Source organism: Corvus kubaryi, unplaced genomic scaffold, assembly GCF_017639235.1.
Source record: "Corvus kubaryi isolate FWS band 111438036 unplaced genomic scaffold, C.kubaryi_AGA036_p1.0 133, whole genome shotgun sequence".
NCBI lineage: Eukaryota > Metazoa > Chordata > Aves > Passeriformes > Corvidae > Corvus > Corvus kubaryi.
The window spans coordinates 11,793,653-11,817,088 of NW_024580667.1; the positions used below are offsets into that span (position 1 = coordinate 11,793,653).

At 36.7% G+C, this 23,436-nt stretch overlaps 1 protein-coding gene across 4 annotated transcripts in view; it reads left to right on the top strand.

Moving 5' to 3' along the window:
* The window catches only part of RPS6KA3 (ribosomal protein S6 kinase A3), a 76,370-nt gene extending 54,393 nt beyond the window's left edge, over positions 1 to 21,977 (top strand). For 3 of the 4 annotated variants that reach the window (XM_042036605.1, XM_042036586.1, XM_042036596.1), the window contains 12 exons: positions 1,551 to 1,639; positions 1,907 to 1,971; positions 2,070 to 2,172; positions 2,358 to 2,482; positions 4,264 to 4,389; positions 5,863 to 5,952; positions 10,243 to 10,401; positions 13,834 to 13,995; positions 14,189 to 14,265; positions 15,318 to 15,435; positions 16,147 to 16,287; positions 17,854 to 21,977. In XM_042036605.1, the coding sequence (XP_041892539.1) occupies positions 1,551 to 1,639; positions 1,907 to 1,971; positions 2,070 to 2,172; positions 2,358 to 2,482; positions 4,264 to 4,389; positions 5,863 to 5,952; positions 10,243 to 10,401; positions 13,834 to 13,995; positions 14,189 to 14,265; positions 15,318 to 15,435; positions 16,147 to 16,287; positions 17,854 to 17,976 (1,378 nt within the window). In that variant the 3' untranslated portion in view covers positions 17,977 to 21,977. The remainder of the gene's footprint in view (positions 1 to 1,550; positions 1,640 to 1,906; positions 1,972 to 2,069; positions 2,173 to 2,357; positions 2,483 to 4,263; positions 4,390 to 5,862; positions 5,953 to 10,242; positions 10,402 to 13,833; positions 13,996 to 14,188; positions 14,266 to 15,317; positions 15,436 to 16,146; positions 16,288 to 17,853) is intronic. The other variant, XM_042036616.1, reaches the window with a different exon arrangement.
* The last annotated feature ends 1,459 nt before the right edge of the window (positions 21,978 to 23,436 follow it).

Below are 23,436 nucleotides of genomic sequence, written 5' to 3' on the forward strand. Positions count from 1 at the left end.
CCACTGTGGACTGCAGCACATACCAGTCCTTTAGAATTTCTTCTGCATGTTGTTTCTGTTTATTGGGTCACTTCTCCATAAGATTAATTGTACTTATGGTTTTGGCCTGGTTTTAGATTCTTCTAGGTAGCTGACTGTGCTGAACCTCCAGAGCTGTATCCTAGTCTTGGAGCTGTTTTGGATTACAACAGGGCAAAGAATTCCACCCACTCCAACACTGTCCTGTCCTAGCTGTCTGTTCTCAGACCTTCAGTAACATTGTAAATGATACCATTGGGCCTCTCCAGTCAGTGTTCCCTGCTTCCTGCTTTCAGTGTAGCTCTGTGATACTTGACTACGAGCTGAAATGACATCAAGTGAGCATGCAATGGATATAAAGTGTGTGACTAAGATTCAGCTGCTAGTGGTGCATGCCAGTCAGGAAGCATTGGATGGCCCAGTGCCCGTTCCTCCTCTCCATTGGTGGCCTTGATCTGCCTGTACTATGTTATTGAAGAGCCCAAAGAAGCCAAAGTTTTTCAGATTTTCCTCCTCCCTGCCCCTAGCTTTTCTAATGCTGAGAGGAATGGAAAATTTAGTAAATTCTAGTTTTAAAGTAATGAATAGTCAATCAGTGGCAATACATACGCACTTACTGAAGTGATACAGGGGTGAATATCTACAAATACCTGGAATACAAGACAAATCAGGTTTTCTGACTGAAACACAGAGAGCTTGTGTCATGGACTGTTACAGAAAAACACAAGGTACAGGTTGAATTAGTGATGGAAAGGAGGGAATTATATCCCTCCTTACCATTATCATAGTTAGAAGAAAAAGTAAGCCCTAGTAACAGTGAGAGAATGGAGACTGAACGTTAAATGGAGAGTAAGAAAATATGGCAAGGATTACAAAACAAAATGAAATTAAAGAAGTACAAAAACTTAAATCTAAAAATTCAAATCTGGCAAGTTGCAAAAGTAGTATTTGAAATAGATTGGGGAGGGGAGCAAAAAGGAAGAGAGGAGTGGGTTTGGGGCTTTTTTGTTTGTTTGTTTGTTTTACCTGCTACTACTGCAAGGTCTATCCTACCTTAATTCAATTTCTGTATTCTAGTTTAGATTTGCTGGGTGTTCTTGGTGTGTGTCATAGTGTGGTAGTTTTCTTACTCCTTGTAAACTGTCTTTTATGTAACTGTCAGAATGCTTTGTTTGATGTCATGTGCTAGTAACTGGACCTGTAAGTGGATCAAAGCATATTATGAAAATTTACAAGTTTATAAACTGCTATCCTGTAGCTATTCTTCTCTACATGTTTTTCCACCTCTTCCTTTACTTAAGTTCCTGAGTCATTACTGAAAATACTATACTACTCAAAAAAAAATTTTAAAAAATCAAACATGTTTACATGACTGACAGCACTTTTGCTCTGTGTCTGATGTCTGAAGGCAATTTCTTAGTGATGCTACTTCATTTATTATGGACTTGTTGAATGACAAAGGACAAGGGGGAGTGCAGAGTTAATTCTTACCTAGATATGTTTGTATACTATTAATTATTTTTATTCTATAGGGCCAAACTTGGAATGCCCCAGTTCTTGAGTCTTGAAGCACAGAGTCTCCTGCGAATGCTCTTCAAAAGAAACCCAGCAAACAGATTAGGTAAAGTTTTTAGCAGAATATTTTAAATTTGATCCAACTATGCATAACATCAGTGATCATTAAACTGACTAAAAATTTTGTTTCTTGTGTAAAATAGGCTTTAAAGTAAGAATGTAGTTTGCTCTTCAAATGATCACCAAAGTATTATCAGTTCTGCTAGTTATACATCTAAAATTAATGCAGAAGAAATAAGAAATATAATTTTGCTGGCCCATTCCTTTGACCAAGAGGAAAATAATTCAGAGACATTTTTCTTCCTTATAAAAGGAGCAGGTCCAGATGGAGTAGAAGAAATTAAGAGGCATGCATTCTTTTCCAAAATAGATTGGAATGTGAGTATCTAATTAAAAATCAATCCAGTAAATTTCTTGGTTAAGTCTTTTACGGTATCATATAACTTTTCCATTTACAATGTGTTCCTTCTTTTCAGAAATTGTACCGGAGAGAAATTCATCCTCCTTTTAAACCTGCAACTGGCAGACCTGAAGATACGTTTTATTTTGACCCTGAGTTTACAGCAAAAACTCCAAAAGGTAAAGAGAGATTAATAAGATAATTTACATATTCAAAATATAGAATTTGCATTTCAAATTTTTTCATTCAAAATTTGATAGAAATTTCTGTCCTTACAAATTTAAGGTGCTACCAGAATTTCAGTACTTAATCTCATAGCTACGTGTTAATGACTCTGCTCGTAAGTAGATGATGTGTTTTTCAGATTCGCCTGGTATCCCACCCAGTGCTAATGCACATCAGCTTTTTCGAGGATTTAGTTTTGTAGCTATTGCATCAGATGATGAAAGTCAAGCAATGCAGACAGTTGGAGTGCATTCAATTGTCCAGGTGGGTACATCTACAAAAAAAAATCAGTGCTGTCTCTTGGTGGATGGATTGTTTCCTTGTCACAGAATGAAGTATCATGACAAAGTCATTGTCATCTTTTATACAAGAAAAGTAAAGATCAGATTATTTTATCCAAACAAAATCTCTGAAGGTGCAGGACCTGTTTAACTACTGAGCAGCTACAGGTCCAAATAGGCTTCAGCCTTAAATGACAACATTTTACCATCTGTACTGTATTAAAACTCTTTAATGCCAAGCCCTGACTATAAGGTGGAGTGGAATAACAGATATATTGATTTATAGGGGTTTTTTCCCCCATACATGAAAATGTCAGTTGATTCCTGCAATGCAGTAGTAGGAGGCACTGGAGTACAACTGCGAGTTGTATCTGGATGTTCGGGACTGCCTCTTGGAATCCGTGACCCAGGATATATTCTGTCCCTCCCAAGCCACTTTAAGTTAATTTGCTAATCTGTGCTATTTTGTGATTTATTCCAGTGTCATATCATACAAGTCAGTGTTACAGTGCACACTCTAGCTTTGGCTTCCTTGATGTATTTGCATGGCTCCAGTAGAGTCTCCTGTATTAATAATTGTGAGGTTGTCAGCCAGAAGATGACACCTCTGCAAAATTTGTATTTCTACCTCCTCTTTGCTTTTAATAATTCTAATTACTGAGTCATGAAAACCAGTTCATTATCTAAATTGTGTTGAAGACTTCTTAATGTATAGGTAGGAATAAAAAGGTGTGCTGTATGATTGGGTTTATTTATATTTTTCTCTGCACTGGTATTTTGCAAATGCCTGAGAAAATTTTAAAAAACCCACAATTTATACAGAACATGAATAGCCCTTCTATTTCTCTAACACTCTCATGTCTAGAATTGTTGCAACATGCTTTTCTATGCATTACTGTTTCATGTGTAATACCATTTTTTTAAAATATAACTTTAGATCCTTTTTTGTTCTCAAGAAGCTTTCTGATTTGATATATGCATCAGAATTATTTCTGATCCTGATATCTTGTTAGAAGTTTCTGCAGGCATTATTTCTCCTTGTATATGGTTTCCTTCTCTTGTAAAGGTCTGTTTCTGTGCTGCCTTTCCTCTGTGCCCCTCAACAACTTCCTCACTCCTATTTCCTCTTTTCTGTGCTGCAGGATACCCAGATGGTTTCCTGCAAATGCTTTGCATCCTTTGCACAAACTCCATATACTAGAACACCATTTCCTTCCCTTACAAGAGTGAACACTTGTCCTCCTTTCAGCTTTTTATTTCTGTGAAAGGATTTTTGACTGCCATTCCATGTAATTCCAGCCAATCTGATTCTATTCAATATCTCTAAATTTTCCAGCTGGCATTTATCTGTCTATTCAGATAATAGAAACAGGGATAGTTCTTTACAATTATTGTATCACTATTTTATCTTGAAGTTTTCTGTTTTTCTTTGGTTTCAAGTTTCTATCTTTAAATTAATAAAGCAGTAGTCAGAAAAAATGTTGTCAGTTTCTAAAATACAGTGTGCATTATTTACAATATGGTTTATATTGTAAATTATTAATACATTACATATTATTTACAATATGTCTAATATTGTAATGTCTAAATTTATCTTATACTAATTTTGAACAGAAGGTAATGGGGATTTAGACCACTTTGACCTAGTAGAGTCATCAGTTTAAAATTTTAATCAAATCAGTAGGAATTTTTAAAAAGTTATTTTAATAAAAAGATCAGTTACATATTATGAATATTCATCAATTGATAATGTTATTTTGGTAGCAGTTGCACAGGAACAGCATTCAGTTTACTGATGGATATGAAGTAAAGGAAGATATTGGAGTTGGCTCTTACTCTGTCTGCAAGAGATGTATTCATAAAGCTTCAAACATGGAATATGCTGTAAAGGTAATTACTTTGTTATAAACCACACTTTTCAGATTTTAGCATTGGACATCTTTTATTTGTCATAGAGAAACATACTAAGATTATTTTTTTAATATAAAAATACTTTATATGCAACTGCAAACGTAAATTCGTAAATTCTCAGATGGGTAAGGAGTTCATTACAGTCTTCAGTCTGGTATAACTTCCAGAATAAACTTCAACTCTTTGTCTTTGCTTCCTGGTTTTCAGCAAGGTTTTTAATGTTGTTTTTATGTTATTCTATAAGGCTTTCTAGCACTTCTTTGAAGGCATTAAATTCTCAGTTGAAATTAGTAGATTTCCCAGAACTGCAATGATAAGGTTTTTTGTCTTTTTGTGCAATAACCCGGGACCAAATGGTTGCTATGAAAGCAAGAGTACGGATTAGCAGACTTTTATAAGTGGGGGGGGGGAAAAAAAGTAGTCTTAAAATCCTATACTATGAGGCAGTTCTCTTTTTGAATTGTTGAACAGCTTACTACTTAGTTATGTAAAATACAAAGATGAATTAAGCATGTAGATTGCCTTCTGGAAACCTTGCAGTTTCAATTTGGTAGTTAAATACTTATTTTTATTCTAGTTCTGGCCAGGAACAGATTTGACTTCCGTGCTTTCAGTTTGAAGTAATATCTTGAAACTGTAAGTCCTGGCATAGCTGATAACTCCCTCAGCTGTAACATTTATTGTGAAGATTCCCTCGCTTTTCTATTGCCTCTGTTAGGGCATTTTTTTCCTCAAGGAATCTTGAAAAAAAGAATAAGATGATCCGTGTCTGATGTATTAGCAGGGGACCAGTAGCAGTACGGGCATAAGGATGAAGGGGTAACACCACAATGGAAAAGACATGAGAGGAAATTCTGCGGTTCAGGAATGGACAAACATGAGAATCACAAGAATACTTTTTAAGTAGGGCAAAACAATATTTCACTTCTTTGCACAGGGAGAACTTTAGAGCCAGAGATTCAAATGGACCTTTATAATGAATGTGTGTTTGAATTAACTCTGAGAAATTTTTATTTTTTCTAATTTTTTAATTCTCTTACTCTCCTGCTTTATCTTTTGCTGCACCAAATACTTGGTTTAGATTAGCATTGTGAGAATCAGTTCATTAGCATCATCCAACCAGTATCTCATGTTAAATTAGGAACTTACAGTTTTATGAAATAATGTATCACTAAAGTCTTATCTACTAAACAGCCTTGCATTATTAATCACAGCCAAAGAGACCAGATCGCTTATCCTCCAAAATTGTTTTCGAAGAGATTTTTTCATTTTTCCCAACATTTTTTGATTTGCCTTGCTTTTCCAATTTAACAAATTTGAGTTTGGTTATAATCCATGTCTTTTGCAACAATAAATATTGCTTAACTGCTGATGCTAATAAGCATACCAAAGCATTACACTATATAATATTCACAAAAATAATTATGTCTATGTCTGTACTTGCTCTTACAGATTATTGACAAGAGTAAAAGAGATCCAACAGAAGAGATTGAAATCCTGCTGCGCTATGGACAGCATCCAAATATTATTACCCTAAAAGATGTAAGTAGTGTTATAAAGACATCCTTTAGTGTATTATAATTGTGAATCACTTTCTAATTTGAGAGATGACAAACTGCATGTTTTAGATTTATGTTCATGTTTTTCAGTATTAAAAATAAAACAAGGTCCCAATGCAATTTATCCAGTAGTATCTAATTTTTTACTGAGATGTCAGTGTTTTCTCTTAAAGATGCTTATATTGTGGTACAATGTTATTCTAAGGAATCAAATAATTCATCCTTCATAAATCCTAGCACAAGAATAATTTATTTAACGTTGGCTGTATTTTTAAAGAAACAAGGAAGGTTTTTGATTGCTTAGTTAACTTTGAATCTGCTTTTGCCTACATTAATCAAAAGCATTTTTAATGTATGTTATTATATAACAAAGGACTTGCTGTTAGCACAGTACCCTAAGTAATTTTCATGGACAGTAGCAAGTATTACTCAGTAGTAGACAAAATCTTTCCATGTCCGTGGTTGCCACTCTTTTCTACCCATCTTTATCTGGCCTTTGTGTGAACACTATCTAGGTATTTTTTCTTGTATTATTTGTTCTGACCATGGAAACACTTTGTCCATAAAAAGCAAGGAATAACATAAGCTGGGAGGTAGAGGGTTTTCATAGTGAACAGTATATTCTGATGATCCAACTGAAAAAGAAAATTGTCTTTCTCTCCTTGATTATTCATTAAAGAGGATTAAAAATTAAAAAGGCATATGCTTAATGACTTTAAGCTTAGACTGCAGGGAAATATTCTGGTCCCCCAAACCCAACCTCAGGCAAAAACCATTTCCAGGAAGCTGAGCTCAGCTAAAAGGAGATTGTCAGACATTTTGAAGTCATTAAAACAACAGCTCATAAATACTGTGGAGATGAGCACTAAAGGACTCTGCATGAAGTTGGTCTACTATAATCTGTCTTCACTTTATTGATATCATACTGTTTGGCCCTTTCTTGGACAAAGAAAATAAGGTAGATATTCAGGGGAGCCCACCAGGGAGCTTATCTTACTGCAAGCAAGATACAATTACAGTCCCACTTTCTGTTCTGCTACATGTGGTTGGACAGTAAAGCTACTTGAAAGGAGCTGTGCTGAACAGAACCTCTATCAGCATTCATGGTGCTTTTAGTGCTGCATGCTGGGCTCATATGCTACTTTAATTCATAATAGAACTTATGTTATTTAAGCAGGAAGACAAACATGAGAATGTGAGCACTTACCTGAACTTGAGCATTATGAATATTTTACATTGAGAACAGAAATCCAGGCAACATTAAACAGCTGCAATATATGCTGAATTATTTCACTTTGTAATTAATCTTTTATCATCATCAGTCATCTTCCAGCAGGAACCATCTTTCATGCACAGCAGCAGCAATACACAAATAGGAGACTACCAAAAAAGCCCACAGAGGGAGAAAGGCTGTAATTCTCACTCACTTCTGCTTCAAATCAGTTCCCAGAACTGAAGTTATGGATGTCCAGTGTAAGAAAAAATATACAGACTTCATATGTAATAGAATCTTGTATAAGTCTGTAAGAATGTAACATTAAGTTTTCCTTGTCCTAATACAGACCCATGGGGCAGATTCCTTGCATATCCCACACGATAGCTTTCAGAGAAGAGAAGGAGTATTTTGCCTTCAGGTCTCAAACTCTAGAGCACCGTGTACTATTATAAAAATAAAACTCATCATTGATTTGCTCAATTTTTCATTCAGTTCCACATCAAAGCTTAAATGTTTCTAATCTGAAGTGCCAAAATAGAACATTTCAGCACTTAAGTGCCTGCTTTGGAAATTATTATTCTGTGAGAAATAATTTCTTTCTTTTCTTCTATTTCAAGAAGAAATGCAGTAATATTTGAATTTTGCTTAAGATGGAAGTTTTCATTCTCGTTCAGCCTTTTTTTGTAATTTAATTCTGAAGGTGTTTGGATTGAAACAATGGATATTCAAGAGACCAAATTCTTTCTGCAGTGTACAGTCCTCTGGGGGTTTTCCTTCTGATTGTTATCAGTGGTCTTTTTCAGTTACACAGTATATAAACAAAAGGAGCTATATTGTGCTAAATCAGATGTCCTTCTTATCCAATATCCTGCCTCTGACAGAGGCCCTTAGTGGATGCCTAGGAAACAGTATAAGAAGGGAGGAAGCACACAGCTTCCAACAAAACATTACCTAGAAACTTCCTGTGCCAGACCATTATAAGTATTTTACCCTTTTTATGTAATAGTTACTGTTTTGTAACAGAACCTTTGTTCTGGTTTGAGTTATTTAAAGCATTGCCTGAATAAGCTTTTCAGAAACATTTTAGAAACCTGAATACAAGATATCCAGTCTCCCTGTCCAAGTGCTTATTTATGATTTCAAAAAACTTCATAATATGTCTGTAAAATCTTATTTCCCTTGGCAAAAACTTTGATTTCTTTTTCCATTGTTTTATATTTTGTTCATGTGCCTACATCTGTTTCTCAGTATAGTTTCTTCTACTTTACCTGGTAGAGGAGACATGCTGACTGACGTGTGGCTTGTGCCCAGAGTTAATTTTAAAAAGTAGTGTCACGTTTGTGATCTTAGCATGATACTGTGCACCTAACTGTGAAGAAATCTTCATCAGTATTTATTCAAAAACAACTTAAGTTGATAATACCATTAGAGAAATTGGTGCGAGGCGAATGATTTGTTCAGGGTGAGTTATCTGTGGGATTTTTTTGGGCAGGCAGACAGGACCAGCAGATAAAATGGTAACCAAATGCAAATTTTCCTTGAATTCTGCATTCCTGAGATGTTTTCTCTGTCATGTCAAAGAAAATAATAGCTGATCTCCTCATGTTATACCAGGATTAGAGGAAGCATGCCTATCCAAAAAAAAATCCAGTTTAGTATCTAGAATTAGATAATTCTGCTTTTGAACTGTGTAATATTTAAAGTCTTAATAAAAACACATTCAGATGATCAGTCATTATATTTCATGGGGGAAAAATTCCTGTTAAATGAGAAGACAGAAAAACCCATCATGTCTTCATGTCTTTAATATCATAAGTTTGTAAAGCCCACAGAATTATTTAACATTCTTCTGTTTTTATTTAGTATCATTAGGAGAACAAAAATTTTGATGCTTAGAACTTTATTAGCATGTTTTTGCCAGGTAGCTTAAGACAAGGGAATTGGGATGAAAATTTTTTTTATTATTTTCTGTTACTTAGCTGATATATATTCCTAAATTTATTTTACTACAACTTGGATAATTGTCTCTACTTAAACACAAGTTATTTTTTATTTCACACATTTTACTGAAAAAAAAAATTGTAACATCACCATAAAAGTAGGTTGAAATGATAAAAGGGACAGTCTGTAAAAGGTTTCACTAAAGCAGGAATTGTTTCTGGGTTAAGTTGGAATTCCCAGGCCAGGTTGGACAGAGCTTTGAGCAACCTGGTCTAGTGAAACATGTGCCTGCCTATGGAGGGGAGCTGGAACTAGATGATCTTTAAGGGGTCTTCCAACCCAAACTGTTCTATGATTCTGTGAAAGTGCAACTGAAATGAAATGCTGAACTTGTGTACCTTAAAACATGGTTTGGCATCACTCAGTTTATTGCGCCCCCTGGTGAGAATGTAAAAAATTCTCAAATGCTTCCCTGGACAACAAAAGCCATGCAAAAATTAAGCCATTTTCCATAAGTAGAAGTAAGGGATAAAATATGCATATTTTAAGACATTTAGACTTTGGTATAGGCTTTATGTGCAGAGTAATGTATAAGTTGTAGGTTTTTATCATAGCAACTTTGTATGCATTCACTTCACTGTTCACAGAGGCTATTTTGAGGTAAACTTAGATTTTATTTTTTCCTTTTATTTTTGTCTGACGGTTGGAATGATCTCTGTTCATATTTGTAATTTGGTGCAATAATTGCTGCTTGAATTAGCTCTGGTTTTGCCTTCATCAGACTCATTTCCATTTTTTACTAAATTTCTCACATGTCTAGTTTACTTAGTTTTAGTGAAACTATGTGGGGGGAAACTACTTGTTATTTATCCTTTTTTATCTTTAAACACATGCCGGTATTTCTATGCTATTTTGGTACTGTACTGTCTTTTTGTAAAGGTTTTTTGTTCGTTTCTGAAGATGAACAATATTTGGATAGTGTGTGGGTTGTGAAATGTGGGGAAAACAATTGAAGAAAACAGCTTGTGGACACACCTGCACTATCTCTGTGCATTTCACAGGAAGACAGCAGAGAATAAATATTTTGAAGTTTAAATGTTTATGTACTTTTTGCAGGTGTATGATGATGGAAAATACGTGTATGTAGTAACAGAACTTATGAAAGGAGGAGAACTGCTGGATAAAATTCTTAGGCAAAAATTTTTCTCAGAACGAGAAGCTAGTGCTGTTCTGTTCACAATAACAAAAACAGTAGAATATCTTCACACACAAGGGGTAAGTTTTCATCTCAGACAAAATGCTTATAGCTATTGATATTCTTCTCTTTCAGAAGCATAAACTTATATCTTGATACATTCTTCTGTGTGGTAATTAAGTAGGTTTTGGTAAACAGTTACATTGCAGCAGGAGTTTGGGTTGAAATCAAAACTTTCCTTATCAGCTCTGTATGCATTCAGATAACTGAGATGATGCAACTGTTTCTGTTGTTCTTCATGCAATCTGTCAGCAGTTCTGTGGAATATGCAGATAATTACTAACACAGAGGATATGAGGGGAAGAAAGTCCAGGAAGAAGTGCTGGGGCCAGTGTCATTGCAAAGCCACAGGGCCTAATGTAATTCCAATCTCATCCTGTGATAGACCCTGCAAATTTATTTTCCATTTGTCATATTTGTAATTCCTTTGACAACTTGGTTTTGAAGAACATGGTTTATGACTTGTAACTCCTGTGCCATAGTGTCATTAACTTGTAGGAGACAGAAAATTAACGCTTTGGGAAATTAATTTGTAGACATAGGAAGTAGTTCAAATATAGAGAAGAGTGGTGTGGTAATTGCATGGCAAAAAGGTAAGTTATGTTGCCTCTTTAGGTAAACAAGAAAAAGGGGATAGGAAAAAAAGCAGAAAATAAGGGTGCAAGGAAAAAGTCAAGCTGCTAAAACATTATGTTGTTACCCAAGAAAAGACACTTTGAAACATATAGTACTCAAATTATTTGAAGTAACAAATAGCAATTTAATACACATTGTCATGTCTGGAAGCTGTTATTTCAGAAAACTTATGATCAAAGTTATCTGGAATCTCATTCCGTGATTCATCACTTCAGTCACTTGCTCATGTGTGTATTTTTATTTGAGCCTGTGTGCACAGACTATAGTCCTTGGCCAGCAGCACCCGTGGGAATTATGAACAAATCTTGACACCTTCTGTATGGAAATACAGATACTAGAATAACAAATCATAACTTGGTACATTCTTGCCACATGTGGCCAAAAGAGGCCCAGTCTCCTTGCATCAAGTAAGGGATTTTAGGGGTTTTTGTTTCTTTACTGTAGATACCTGTATATATTGGCATTTGGACTTGTATTAGACCACATGCACTTTGGAATGTTTGCTTTTGGAAATTTTCAAGTCTTCTATTAAGTACACCTCCACAGGAAATCCGGCCATATATGTAAATAGTGAGCACTTCAGTCGTCTAATTCTTTTCTGGAGGAGTCCCTCGTGTCTTCAGTGGATTTTCCTGTTGTAACTCCTTTGGACACAGGAGGAGCTCATTTGAATATGATATTAGGTAGTATCAGGTTTGACAGTCTGAATCTGTGTGCAGTCTCCACAGCCCTTCCCAGGAAGAGTTTCCTTGTGGACATTCACAAGATACTTTTGAACTGAAAAACTAGCTAAGCAAGGAATGAAATCCTCCTCTTCAGAGTAAGCAGTGCTTCCAGTGCTCACCCAAAGAGTTCTGAAAGTATTAGGGCCAACATACAGTGATTAAGGATTGGCACAAGAGACATCATAAAACAGATAAACAAAAAGTGTCATGTCATCTTGGAGCAGCAGACTTGTGAATGCTGGTAGATAATTGAGACTGCTAGTCAAAAGCACAATGCGAAGAAATGAAGAACTGAAATTTCCTGCATGTTATTTTGCTCTCTCTTCTGTTGCTCTAAAATAAAATGTTATTTCTATACCAAACACCAATATAACCTAAACAATCTGGCAATTTTTTTTAAACATTGTTTTTAAATGTTTTCAAAATTTACCTTTGGGAAAACAGCTTAATGTAGGAAGGCGTTTCATTTATTCCTTGACATAAACGTTTTGATTGCTTGGGAAGTAGTGTTTTAATATGAACTAGACTGTTAGACTTACTCCTCTTCCTACTTGAGAATTGCTTCCCCTTCTTCCAAAAAAAGCATACAGCTCAAGCAGACTGGTTCTAGACACTGCCAAATGCCCAGCTCTGTGCTGCTTCCATTGCTCACTTCTTCCTTTCTACCCCTTTTAGAATCTCTTTCAAAAAAACCCCCAAAACTCATGTAAGAATAAAACTGAGGTTTTTTATTTGCCTCTTGGAGCAGTAAAGGTTGTTTCACTCTTTACTAGGGGAAAAGGTTAAAAACAAGGGCAATCAGGAACTGGTTCTCTCATATGCTGACATCTAAAGCCAAGATGTTCCCCTTAACACCTACTGTTCCAAGTCAAATTCTTTAATATCATTTGTGTATTTCAGCTTACAAGGTGCTTATTTCCATAATTTTAATACTTGGTTTTTTAAATCTGAGAATTGCAAAGGATTTGCATGCTGAAAAAGTCTGTACTAAATAGACTTAATGTGTTAAATGGCTTTGCAATGTGCATGACCCTCTGCACTCTTACTGCTTGGTCTCACATTGCTTTCCTGAAACCCTGCTAGGTTTGGATGAGTGTGTTGAGCTTCTGCTTTCTGGACACTGCTTACTTGCAGAAGTCTGGGGATATCTCTTTGTTCCAATGTGATTACTTTTTTGAAATATTTCACAATCTCTTCTGTTTAAATTTAACCATGAGAAGCTGTGTTTAATACTAATAAAGCACATAGGACAACAAGATAAAGGCCCTCATGTCTCTGCTGTTTTATAGGGGTATGTACCCTCTTCTTTACAGAGAGCAAAGCCTCTGGAGGCTGTAGACTAACTTCTCTTGTGAAGAAAATACAGCAGGTCTGATTTCAGAGACTGTCCTTGTGCATTCCAGGTTTTGTTAAGGCTTGTTATTACATAGCTTCAAATAAGATCAGATTTATTCTGCTGGAACTTTGGCAGCTTCTCCAGTTTTTCAAAGCATTTTACATCTCAAGCCCCTGCAGAAGCAGCCACTTGGGAACCAGTACAGGCTTTTTTTGATATTTGGAGAATACCTCTCTGATACTTTGTCAGGAGTTTTTTATTATTAAAATTCCTTCTTAATCAGGCTTTAAGTGTTTTTCTGAGATTAATTCAGACTGTCTGAATGAAGAGAATGGAACACAGAGTTACTCCAGCAGTAACTAGTCTGTGTTTACATAGCAAGGTGGTACATCAGCAGCTACAGCAGCCACTGACTCCAAAAGATATTAGCAGCCAAAAGTTCTGATTTAAAGAGCCTGGTAGTTGTGCATGTTAAAAGGGAAAGACATGATTCAACCATGAGAAAAGGCATCTGGAACTGCCTCTACAAATAAATTAGGGTGGCATGGGACATTTGGAGGGGGTTTTAGAGTTTGCAAGTTAGAATTGTAGTGCTCCAGACACCACTGAGCATCAGATGATGGTAGAACCTGGAACTCTGGAAACTGAGCGTGCTGTTGGGAGACTTAAAATTAAGTAGCAGAATTGCTAATTATAATAAAAAGCGTTTCATGTGCTTAGCTTATTGTATTTAGTGGTTTGTTTTATTTTTTTAGGTAGTTCACCGAGACCTGAAGCCTAGCAATATTCTTTATGTTGATGAATCTGGTAATCCAGAATCAATTCGAATTTGTGACTTTGGCTTTGCAAAACAACTGCGAGCAGAAAATGGTCTTCTGATGACTCCATGTTACACAGCAAATTTTGTTGCACCAGAGGTAAAACCTAGGATAGTTTATATGCCTTCATTTATTTTACTGGGATGTTTTTGCTAGATAGATTTTTTTTTCCATTCTTGTGTAACAAATAGAATCACTTTGTAAACAGAAAAATCTGAAATTTTACTATTTTTATAGCATAATGAATGCATTTCTAAGCATTTTTTTCAGAAAGAATATTTGTCTCCCTCAGGTTTTAAAGCGGCAAGGTTATGATGCTGCATGTGACATATGGAGCCTTGGTGTTCTACTTTATACCATGCTCACTGGGTAAGGGTGTTTATAGTTTGCTTTGCTGTAGAATAGCAAACCAATACAAACAAAAACAGTAATAAATGTAGGCCCACCATTGCAGATGTTTCTATCAAAGCAGTAATTAATTTCAGCTTTGGGGTTGAGAATATGCTTTGCCTTTAGTAGAATCCAAGTTTGCAGGGACCGATGTGAAAAATTCTTTGCTTCTAATGTCTCCTCTATTTTATGTGCTTAATTTCTGCTTAAAGGTGATTTGTTTCATGTGAAAATTAAAAGATTAAGCCATGTATGTTGAAGAAAATGTTACAAATATATTTGCATGCATTAAAGCATGTTTGTGTGCAAAATTCAGCCACTGAATGTTTGAAGTGATCTGGTTAGAATATAATAAATGCAGTAGAAAAGCATTTGTATATGCAACAGAAATTATTTGTATAAAAGATGATGAATAAGAAATTCAACTATAGTACCAGAAGTTCAAAAGATAATCTATTTAGTAGATGCCATAGCAACTATCTTTTTGTGCTGGGTTATTCAGATTGCCACTTTGGTTAAGAGTTAACATCATCAAAGAGATTTTTGTATTTTAAATAAGTGACAAATACATTTGTTTTTAAGTATATCTCTTTTTTGATTGGGGACATTCTAATAGCAGCAAAAGTATGTGTAGTGAAGCAAGGAAAGCCGGTGCACCTTTCTTCCTCTGGTGTTAAACCAACATCTATTCTTTCTCAGACATTCAGATTTACAACAGATTGGATTGGTTTAGTACTTCACTAGAATATGAAAGATTAAGGAATACTTTCTGTAATTCAGGAACCACCAGTATTTGAACTGCTGTAGGAAAAATCTGCTTTTCAGACCAGATACAGAGGGAATACATGCAATAAGAACAGATCTGTAGTCAGTGCCGTGTATTTTCACATGTTCAAAATAAATTCTTTTTACAACTGTTTGACTGTCTGTTGCCTATAATCATGTTGAACTTGCTGAATCTTACAATCAGATTTATAATACTTACTGAGGCCCAGGTTATGGAAGTTACTAACATTTGTTTTGTTAAATAGTTACACTCCTTTTGCAAATGGTCCTGATGACACCCCAGAGGAGATTTTGGCCCGAATAGGAAGTGGAAAGTTCTCTCTCAGCGGTGGTTATTGGAACAGTGTTTCAGACACAGCTAAGGCAAGTATATTTGCTTTGTCCCTTGGGGGATCAGGAATGGATTGCAACACAACATGTTGATTATAATTTATATATCATATACGATTGGGTAAGTTCCACCCATTGTTACATTGAAATACTGATCTAATCCCTTATGTGCCTAGGATTTTGTTTCCTGTTTTTGATCCTTTCATGTTTCAGCAGGCACATAGGAGAAAAAAAACAGGTGTGCCTTACACTGTAGTAGTTAACAGCTGTCCTTAGAAATATAGTGTGTTTTATCAGTATTCACACACAATTATCCATGGTGCGAAGTGCTTTGATAAAACTTGATGTGTAAGCATGACGTTCAAAAAAATCATACAGATAGTCTAAATCATGATAATGAAAACCAATGACGTATTACACTTTTTTTACTGCATTTGTACAAAATAAACTTTTATACAACATTTTTGAGAAGCCTATTTTTGACAACAAATAGTCTCTGAACCTCAGTGTGCAATATCCTTCATGCCCCTTATATATGGATGCTTAAAATGCTAAAATTTTCCTCGATTAATTTCCTTTTGTGTTACCAAGTGTCTATTAAGTCACATAATTAAAAGATACACTGTTAGCATTGCTGGGTGGCTTTTGTTTTAAACCTTTAGAATCTTCTTTTATGGTTTTGAACTACTAATCTGTTTTAAAGTTGAAGTTCTACTGTTATTTCCATTGACCCTTTGTTGACAGGACCTTGTTTCAAAAATGCTTCATGTTGACCCTCATCAAAGACTGACTGCAGCCCAAGTTCTCAGTCACCCCTGGATAGTTCACTGTGACCAGTTGCCTCAGTACCAGCTGAACAGGCAGGATGCTCCCCATTTAGTGAAGGTAAATAGCTATTTGTTCAGCTTGCTGTTTAGCCAGAATGAATGTAAACTGTTGTAATCCCTAGATTTAGTTTAGCAGGCTGTAGCGTCCTGAGAGCTCAGCGAGGCTGCTTAGGGCAGTGCGACCCGGTCGCATCCCATAGTCCATTTCGGACGATCCCGCGATCTTGCTCCGGCCAGCTATCAGCGTTACAACCAGTGATGGCGAAGCAGGCGAGAAGGGTCTCCCATGAGGGCTTGAGAGGACTTTAATCACATCTTGTCCCCACGATCCCCAGAGGCAGAGAGACCTCATGGTCCGAGCGCGGAAGGAGGGTGTCGAGGCGGGGGGGGTGTCAGGGGCTCCGGGGCGGTACCTGGGTGGAGTTGGGGTACAGGAACCAATAGGGAGAAACCGAGGGAGTGGCCAAGGGCAGGGGCAGGGGAGAGCAGGAGGGGGAACGTGGCGTCACAAAGGCAGTGGGTTAACTGATTACCACAGTAAACAAAAGGGGGTTTTGTTTTTAAAGTTAGGGGGTAGCATGTGTCTCCTCTAAATACTGTGTAAAAGTTATGACTGGATGTTGCACTAAGCCATAAAATGAACTTTTAATATGTAGTAGGATTTGATGAGAAACCACTTACAGGGAATAAATCTAATACATTTGGAAAAGACTTCAGTTTTCTTGTGTTCGAAATCTGTTGGACTGACTTAACTGGAAGGCTTAACTGCTTTTAGAAATCAACATAAATTATTCTTCTCATAGTGAAAAATGTGAGGTGACTATAGGGGAGCTGTAAAATCATTTGCTAACTTTAGTTCCAGAGGAGGGTACTTGTCAGTAACTGAAGGAAAACAGAGTACTTTGTGATCACAGTAAAAGCAGAAGAGAAGTCAAAAGGGCAGTGTTGATTCCTAGGGTATCATACTTCTGCACTCTGTCTGAAACAAGATCTGGTTTTAACCCTGAAACTTTTTCACTTTGAACAAGCAGAGGAAAATCAAAAATAATTGAATTCTACTTCTCTGTATTCAACCTTGTTTTCAGTCCTGCCTTCAAGAATCTCTTGTTCAACATAAAAGGGATCTGAAGAATATAATTAACACACTCTCTGAGCCAGCTATTAGAAATTTCTAGCATCCAGAAACACAAGTGGAAAGTGGGGGAGTTCTGATGACAACTTTCTAAATCTTTTAAAAATAAATTTCATGTGCTGAATAATGTGGGTGATTTTTAAATATTTTGTTGGAAACTGAAATGGTTATATAAGTGATAAGCAGAGACAGTCTACCAATGGGATTTCTTTTCCCAACTCTCTCTCACAACATAGCAAGAGAACTTAATTTGGCAACCTAGCTTATACCTTCTGGGTTTGACTCTTTAAGCAATGTAAAACTATTTATTACCCTAAAAAACACTTGTTCCTAACACTGCTAGGACTTGAGTAATGCAGTAGTATGTTTCTGTTTAGTAGATGAAAATAGAATGAAAGCTAAAACCTGTTCAGAGTCTCTGGCACTTAGCACTGCTATAGTGTGTGCATCAGCCACAACATACTTACTGTTCTTTTCTCCTCTGCCCCACAGGGTGCAATGGCAGCAACTTACTCTGCTTTGAATCGTAATCAGTCACCAGTTTTGGAGCCAGTTGGCCGTTCTACTCTTGCTCAGAGGAGAGGTATAAAAAAAATTACCTCAACAGCCCTGTGAAATGACCTCAACCAGACACTTGGTACCATGGCATAAGATGATAGCACAAATCATGGCGACAGGTAGCACATATCTGACAGATACCTGCAAGCACACTCTGTCCCAGCTGGTACCTATAATGCTGCTGCTCCTGCTGCTGCTACTGCTTTCATCTACTCTTGCTTTAAACTGTTGATGGCAAGTTACTGATCTTACTGGAGCTGCAAATGGAGTGACAAGTGGAAACAATGAAAATGATCATGTTCACGACTGAATAAACCAGAAGAGTTATAAATGCCACCTCTGTCAAAAGTACACTGAATAAAGCACTCTGCACCACATAGCATTATTTTTATAAGGAATATTTTTTTTGTCCCCTAAAATATTCTTTGTTACAGGTCAAGATGGACAGTTTATGTTAAGCACTTAGCTTAAACAATCTGTTTATATTAGCACTATATACTTTGTGCCATCCAACATTTTGTATGTTTTTGTAAACAGTTCACAAGCAGTACATTTCCGTGCTGTTTTCTTTAATGTATACATGCCTTGTTTTACTTAGATATTATTAATCATTATGACAATTAAGTCTGATTAAACAGTTCACCTGGATTAATCAGTATTGTTGGATAGCTCTAAAAGAAGCCTGACTGTTAAACAGCTATTGAATGTAATACTATGGATAAGTAGTTTTCCTTGCCTATGTCTTTTCTACATTTCTGTGTTTTTGATGCCACGTTATGAAACGTTATGCTATGAAATTTAAACAGTGAATCTCTCACCATACTATATATACTATAGGTAATAATAACCCAGAGAAAAGATAACTTGTTCCATATCTCACTGTCTTTGTTACCCCTCCCCTCCCTTTTAGTCTCTTCCATCTAATCTCTGGACTCAGGAATTATTGCTAAATACTTTCTGATAGAGGACATTTCTATATGGTTTATTCTTATAATCCATTGTTAATATTTTATCTGTATTCTATGACTTTTGTTTAAGCTGCAAAGGATTTGTTCAGTGAATGAATGTTGGCATTATAGAAGAAAGGCAACATTTGAAGATAAAGCAAAACATATTGGTCGCTAATAAGCAGAAGCCTGTAAAAAGTAGGTTTTAACTGCATTCATTGCAGTTGCAAAGCTGATGGATCTAATGTTGTGTCAGTTATTTTTGATCATTTTAATTGACCTCAAAAGCAAAATGAGAGGCAAGTCATAAAGAACTGTTGGGTTAGAAAAGGGTCTTTCTAATTTACCATGAAAATAGTGTTGTCCCAGTCCGGTAAGATGAAGCCATTCAGAGGGAACATTCTCATTTTTCTGCAGATGGAAGCGAGTTCATAATGAGGGTGGAAGACTCACTTTAAATACTGATATAAACTTTTAATACTCTTGGCCTCTTGGTGTCTAAAGTAATTAAAGGTCCATCTTGATGGCTGGTGTTGAAAAGATGAAATTCTTCAAATGAGAAGGGGCACTGGAATGTGTTTGAATACAGGGAGTGTTCCATGCCACCAAAATTATAGGCTATGTACAGTCCTTCCATATGTGAAAATGACTGATGGGAATTCCAGCTTCAATAAAATATGGATCTGGGTGAATGGCTGTTGGTGAATGATACAATTTTAAAACTAAAGGATGCAATTTTGTGTCTTGCATAAGAAGGTATTTTCTTGTTTTAGTGGTATTAAATTTCTTTTATGGTGAGTAATCGTTTATTTCCCTGAAATCATCAGTGGTTTGTTGAAAGGAAGAATCATCTTTATTACACCACAGATTTGCTCTGAATGGGAGTGTTTCTTCTGCCAGAATTTCTGAGTTCCTAGGGGAAGCTTCCTTTGCTAGACTTGCAAAGGTTCCCACTTTTATTGCCCTTAAAAATCTGCTAAATATTTAATCCATTATATAATTGTGAAGAAATTGGTTTTATAAATAAGGATTCTTAAATTAGCATAGCTCTCAGAAATTTGAAACACAGCTCTTCCCAAGCAATTTGTATTTTTCCCTTACTTGGTGCTCTAGCATTGAAGTTCCCTTTAGCTGTGCAGATGCATCTACCCTTCCTTCAAGAAACATCTTTAAGTTGAGACAGAAAAAGGCCATCTTAATTTTTTTTTTTTTTCTGGACAGTGTCAGCAGTTCCAGAGGAATTTAGTAAAACCTTACCTCTCAAAAAAATGTATTTTTCAGCTCTGTGAGCAATCTTAAGTCAGGCTTCTCAAAATCCAGAAACTGTACATTCTGGTGGGTTTTAAGGTGTTAATTAGAAGATTGTCATATCTAGTCAACAAAATTATTTAAATACTGTTGAAATAAAAGGATGGCAGTACTTGCCAGTGTATCAGTAATAACATTTCACTTCAAGAAGGAGTTCCTACTCTGTTCAGTGTGTGTATATAGGTACCTGGCAAAGAACAGGCCAAAAAGAGGAAGTGTTAGGCTGCCTCACTATTGGCAATATCCACATTAAAATAATATTAAAGTATTTTCAGTAGTTTTATTGTAGCCGTATTTTGTGGTCCTCAAGCTCACTGATCATTAGCCAAATAGTGAAGCAAAGTTAACTCCTACATTTTACGTATCTACATTCTCAAGTGAGCTGTTAATTTAGTCTAGACTTTACAGATATTTCTGTTAAGTCATGTATAAATATCAGCAGAGGATGAACATTTTAAATTGTAGCAAAACTGGGCAGTTTAGCACACCCTGAGATGAATGTGTTGAAGTCTAGATCAACTATATTTTAAAGTTACTTTCTAAACCAAGGTGTAAAGGGCCTGCCTATGCAGGGAGGTGTATTTTACAGACTAGGTGCAATTTATGTACCTTACCTCTTGGTTTGGATCCATGTTCACTTTCACTTTTTTTATGTTTTTATATCTGCAGTTGTTTTAACCTATAAAGAAATCCACGTAATGCTTCTTTGAGTCTCAGCACCTTTCTGTTAGAATGTGAGTATATGACGCACTGTGTACATTCATTGCTGGACTGCTGCTTGGTCTGCACAGCATAGCAAGTGACTCAGAGAGTCATAGAGGATAAAAAAAGGAGAATGCAGATACAGGTGAATTTTCTATATGTTGACCATGGTTTCTTTTTAATATTTTTAGTGTGAAATTACCATTTACTGTGCTTGAGAGCATGAGGGAACAGAGGGAAGAGTGTAGTTGCAATACCCATTAAATGCCATCTATATCCAGTAAGGGCAAAGTTCTGTGTTCATAATCACTATAACATTGAATGAGACTTAAAAGGAGTTTTTCAAGAAAATATTTAAAACTTTTTTTCTAAAGAGACAAGGCCATAAGAAAATAGATTTACATGTCTGGGATTTTTTTGTGTGTGTGTTTTGCTTTTGTAAATGTGGTGTACCAACTAAAGCTGTGCTTTTCTAGTATTGGAAGGAAACGATTCAAAGTGTGCTGGCCCTTAGTAAGCAGCAATGGTTAATAGATGAATTTTCACTTATGAAAATGATGTAAATGATTAGCTTTATCTTGATACTCTTGATAATCAAAGGGAAGGTGTACTTATGAGGGATGTAATTATTTTGCAACCTAGTTGGGGGGGGAAGTCTACTTAAACAATTTTTAAAAAATGACAAAATCACAGATAAAATATTTTTCTACGATTCTATACAATCATACTTTATACTAGTTTTCTCAGCATGGCATGTAAGTGAGTCTAGGGTACTGTTCCAGGAAATCAGTGGTATTGTACCTTGTTCTAGACCATTACAATAGCATCTGTTAGATGCTTGGCACTGCTGTCATAGAACTGAAATGCTAGTTTAAAAAAAATAATTAATTGTACTGAATACTTTAAATGATTGTTTTATTCAGAGTCTGATCTAAGAGATGTTCCAATCATGCTATTAATGTGTAATTAAAACTGTTCCAGATGTAACTATGAACAGTTTTGGAAAGTTATCATTGCTTGTTTTCCTGTCTAATGGCAGGTTTTGTAGTCTTCAAAAGAAATTGAAATTTCTACTATGAATAAACTTTAAAACATCTTAAAGGGCTGTTTTGTGTAATCATTTGTTCTGACCAGTTACAAAAGTCATTACTTGTTCATCACTAACTCTGAACTACCTTCACAGCACTTTGCCAACCAAAAAGGGTTTGTAAAAAGCAAGTGTCAGTTACAGTGTCCCGACCTTGCAGCATGTTGAGGAAGGTAAACATGAAGATAAAGGAAAAACACATTCAGCCGGTGCTTATAGAGCTGATATAAGATACAACAAGACCGCAGTGCAAGGATATTGTATTTTAATACCCTATGTGGATTCTAGTTGACTCTACCACTGAATGGAAGGCTGCTAAATAACACTTGCAATGCCTGCATTGCTCTGGACACTGAAAATATGGGCATGTTGGATAATTAATGCACTTTGTAAACATTTGAAACAATATTATATTCAGAAGCACTCCATAAACAACAGGTCCATGTTTTAGCAGCTCATACAACTTGGAAGCTTACAGCTGTGATTCTTTTTAACCTTGCAACCTGGAAAAAATGGAAGATTTTCAAAGGTTGCATAGTCTACAAAAAATTGCATTAATTGTGATAGAGGATGTGTGAGGAATGTAACCAGAGGTCTTGCTAAGTGTACCAAAAGAAAGGCATCAGAGGACACAGAGACGTTTGGTAATGGGCATGGGGCAAGGGTCGTGTGATTTCCTCAGTGAAATTCACACCTGGGATCAGAGGTGTGCATTGCTGTGGCCCTCTGCTCACACAAGGCTTTATCCTGTCCGTCTAAAAACATTTTAAAATTTATTTACAAGTAAACTGGATAATTTGTAAGCCTCCAGAAACTCTGCAAAGGCAGAAAGGGGGACCGATATACCACAGCTCCTGCTTCATACCCTCTAACTTACAGAATCGTAGAATAGTTTGGGTTGGAATTGAGCTTGAAAATCATCTAGTTCCGATCCCCCTGCCGTGGGCAGCGACACCTCCCACTCGACCAGATTGCTCGGAGCCTCATCCAGCCTTGCCTCGAACATCTCTGGGGCTGGGGCTTCCACGACCTCTCTGGGCAACCTACGCCAGTGCCTCACTTTCCAGTAAAGAATTTCTTCGTAAGGTCTTACTTAAACCTACTTCCAATCTGAACCTATTCCCCCTTGTCTTGTCACTCAGTGCTCCTGTAAACAGTCTTGCCCCATCTTTCCTGTAAGTTCCCTGGAGGTACTGGAAGGAGTTACCACTCACACCGCTCCCCCGGAGCGCTGTGCGGTGTCCCGGGGCTGGCTGGGTGCGCGCTGCCCGCTCGTCCTCCTCCTCCTTTTCCCTGAACTCCACACAAAGCCCCTCGCAGTGCCCGGGCGAGGCCGTTCCCGTTCCCGAGGCCGGGGCTGGGCCGCCGGGCCCGGGCAGGCGGCTGGGCGGTGCCGGAGTCCGCCGGGCCGCGGGGGGCGCTGTGGCCGGCTCGGCGTAGCGGCCGGAGCGCAGCGCACGAGCCCGCGCAGCC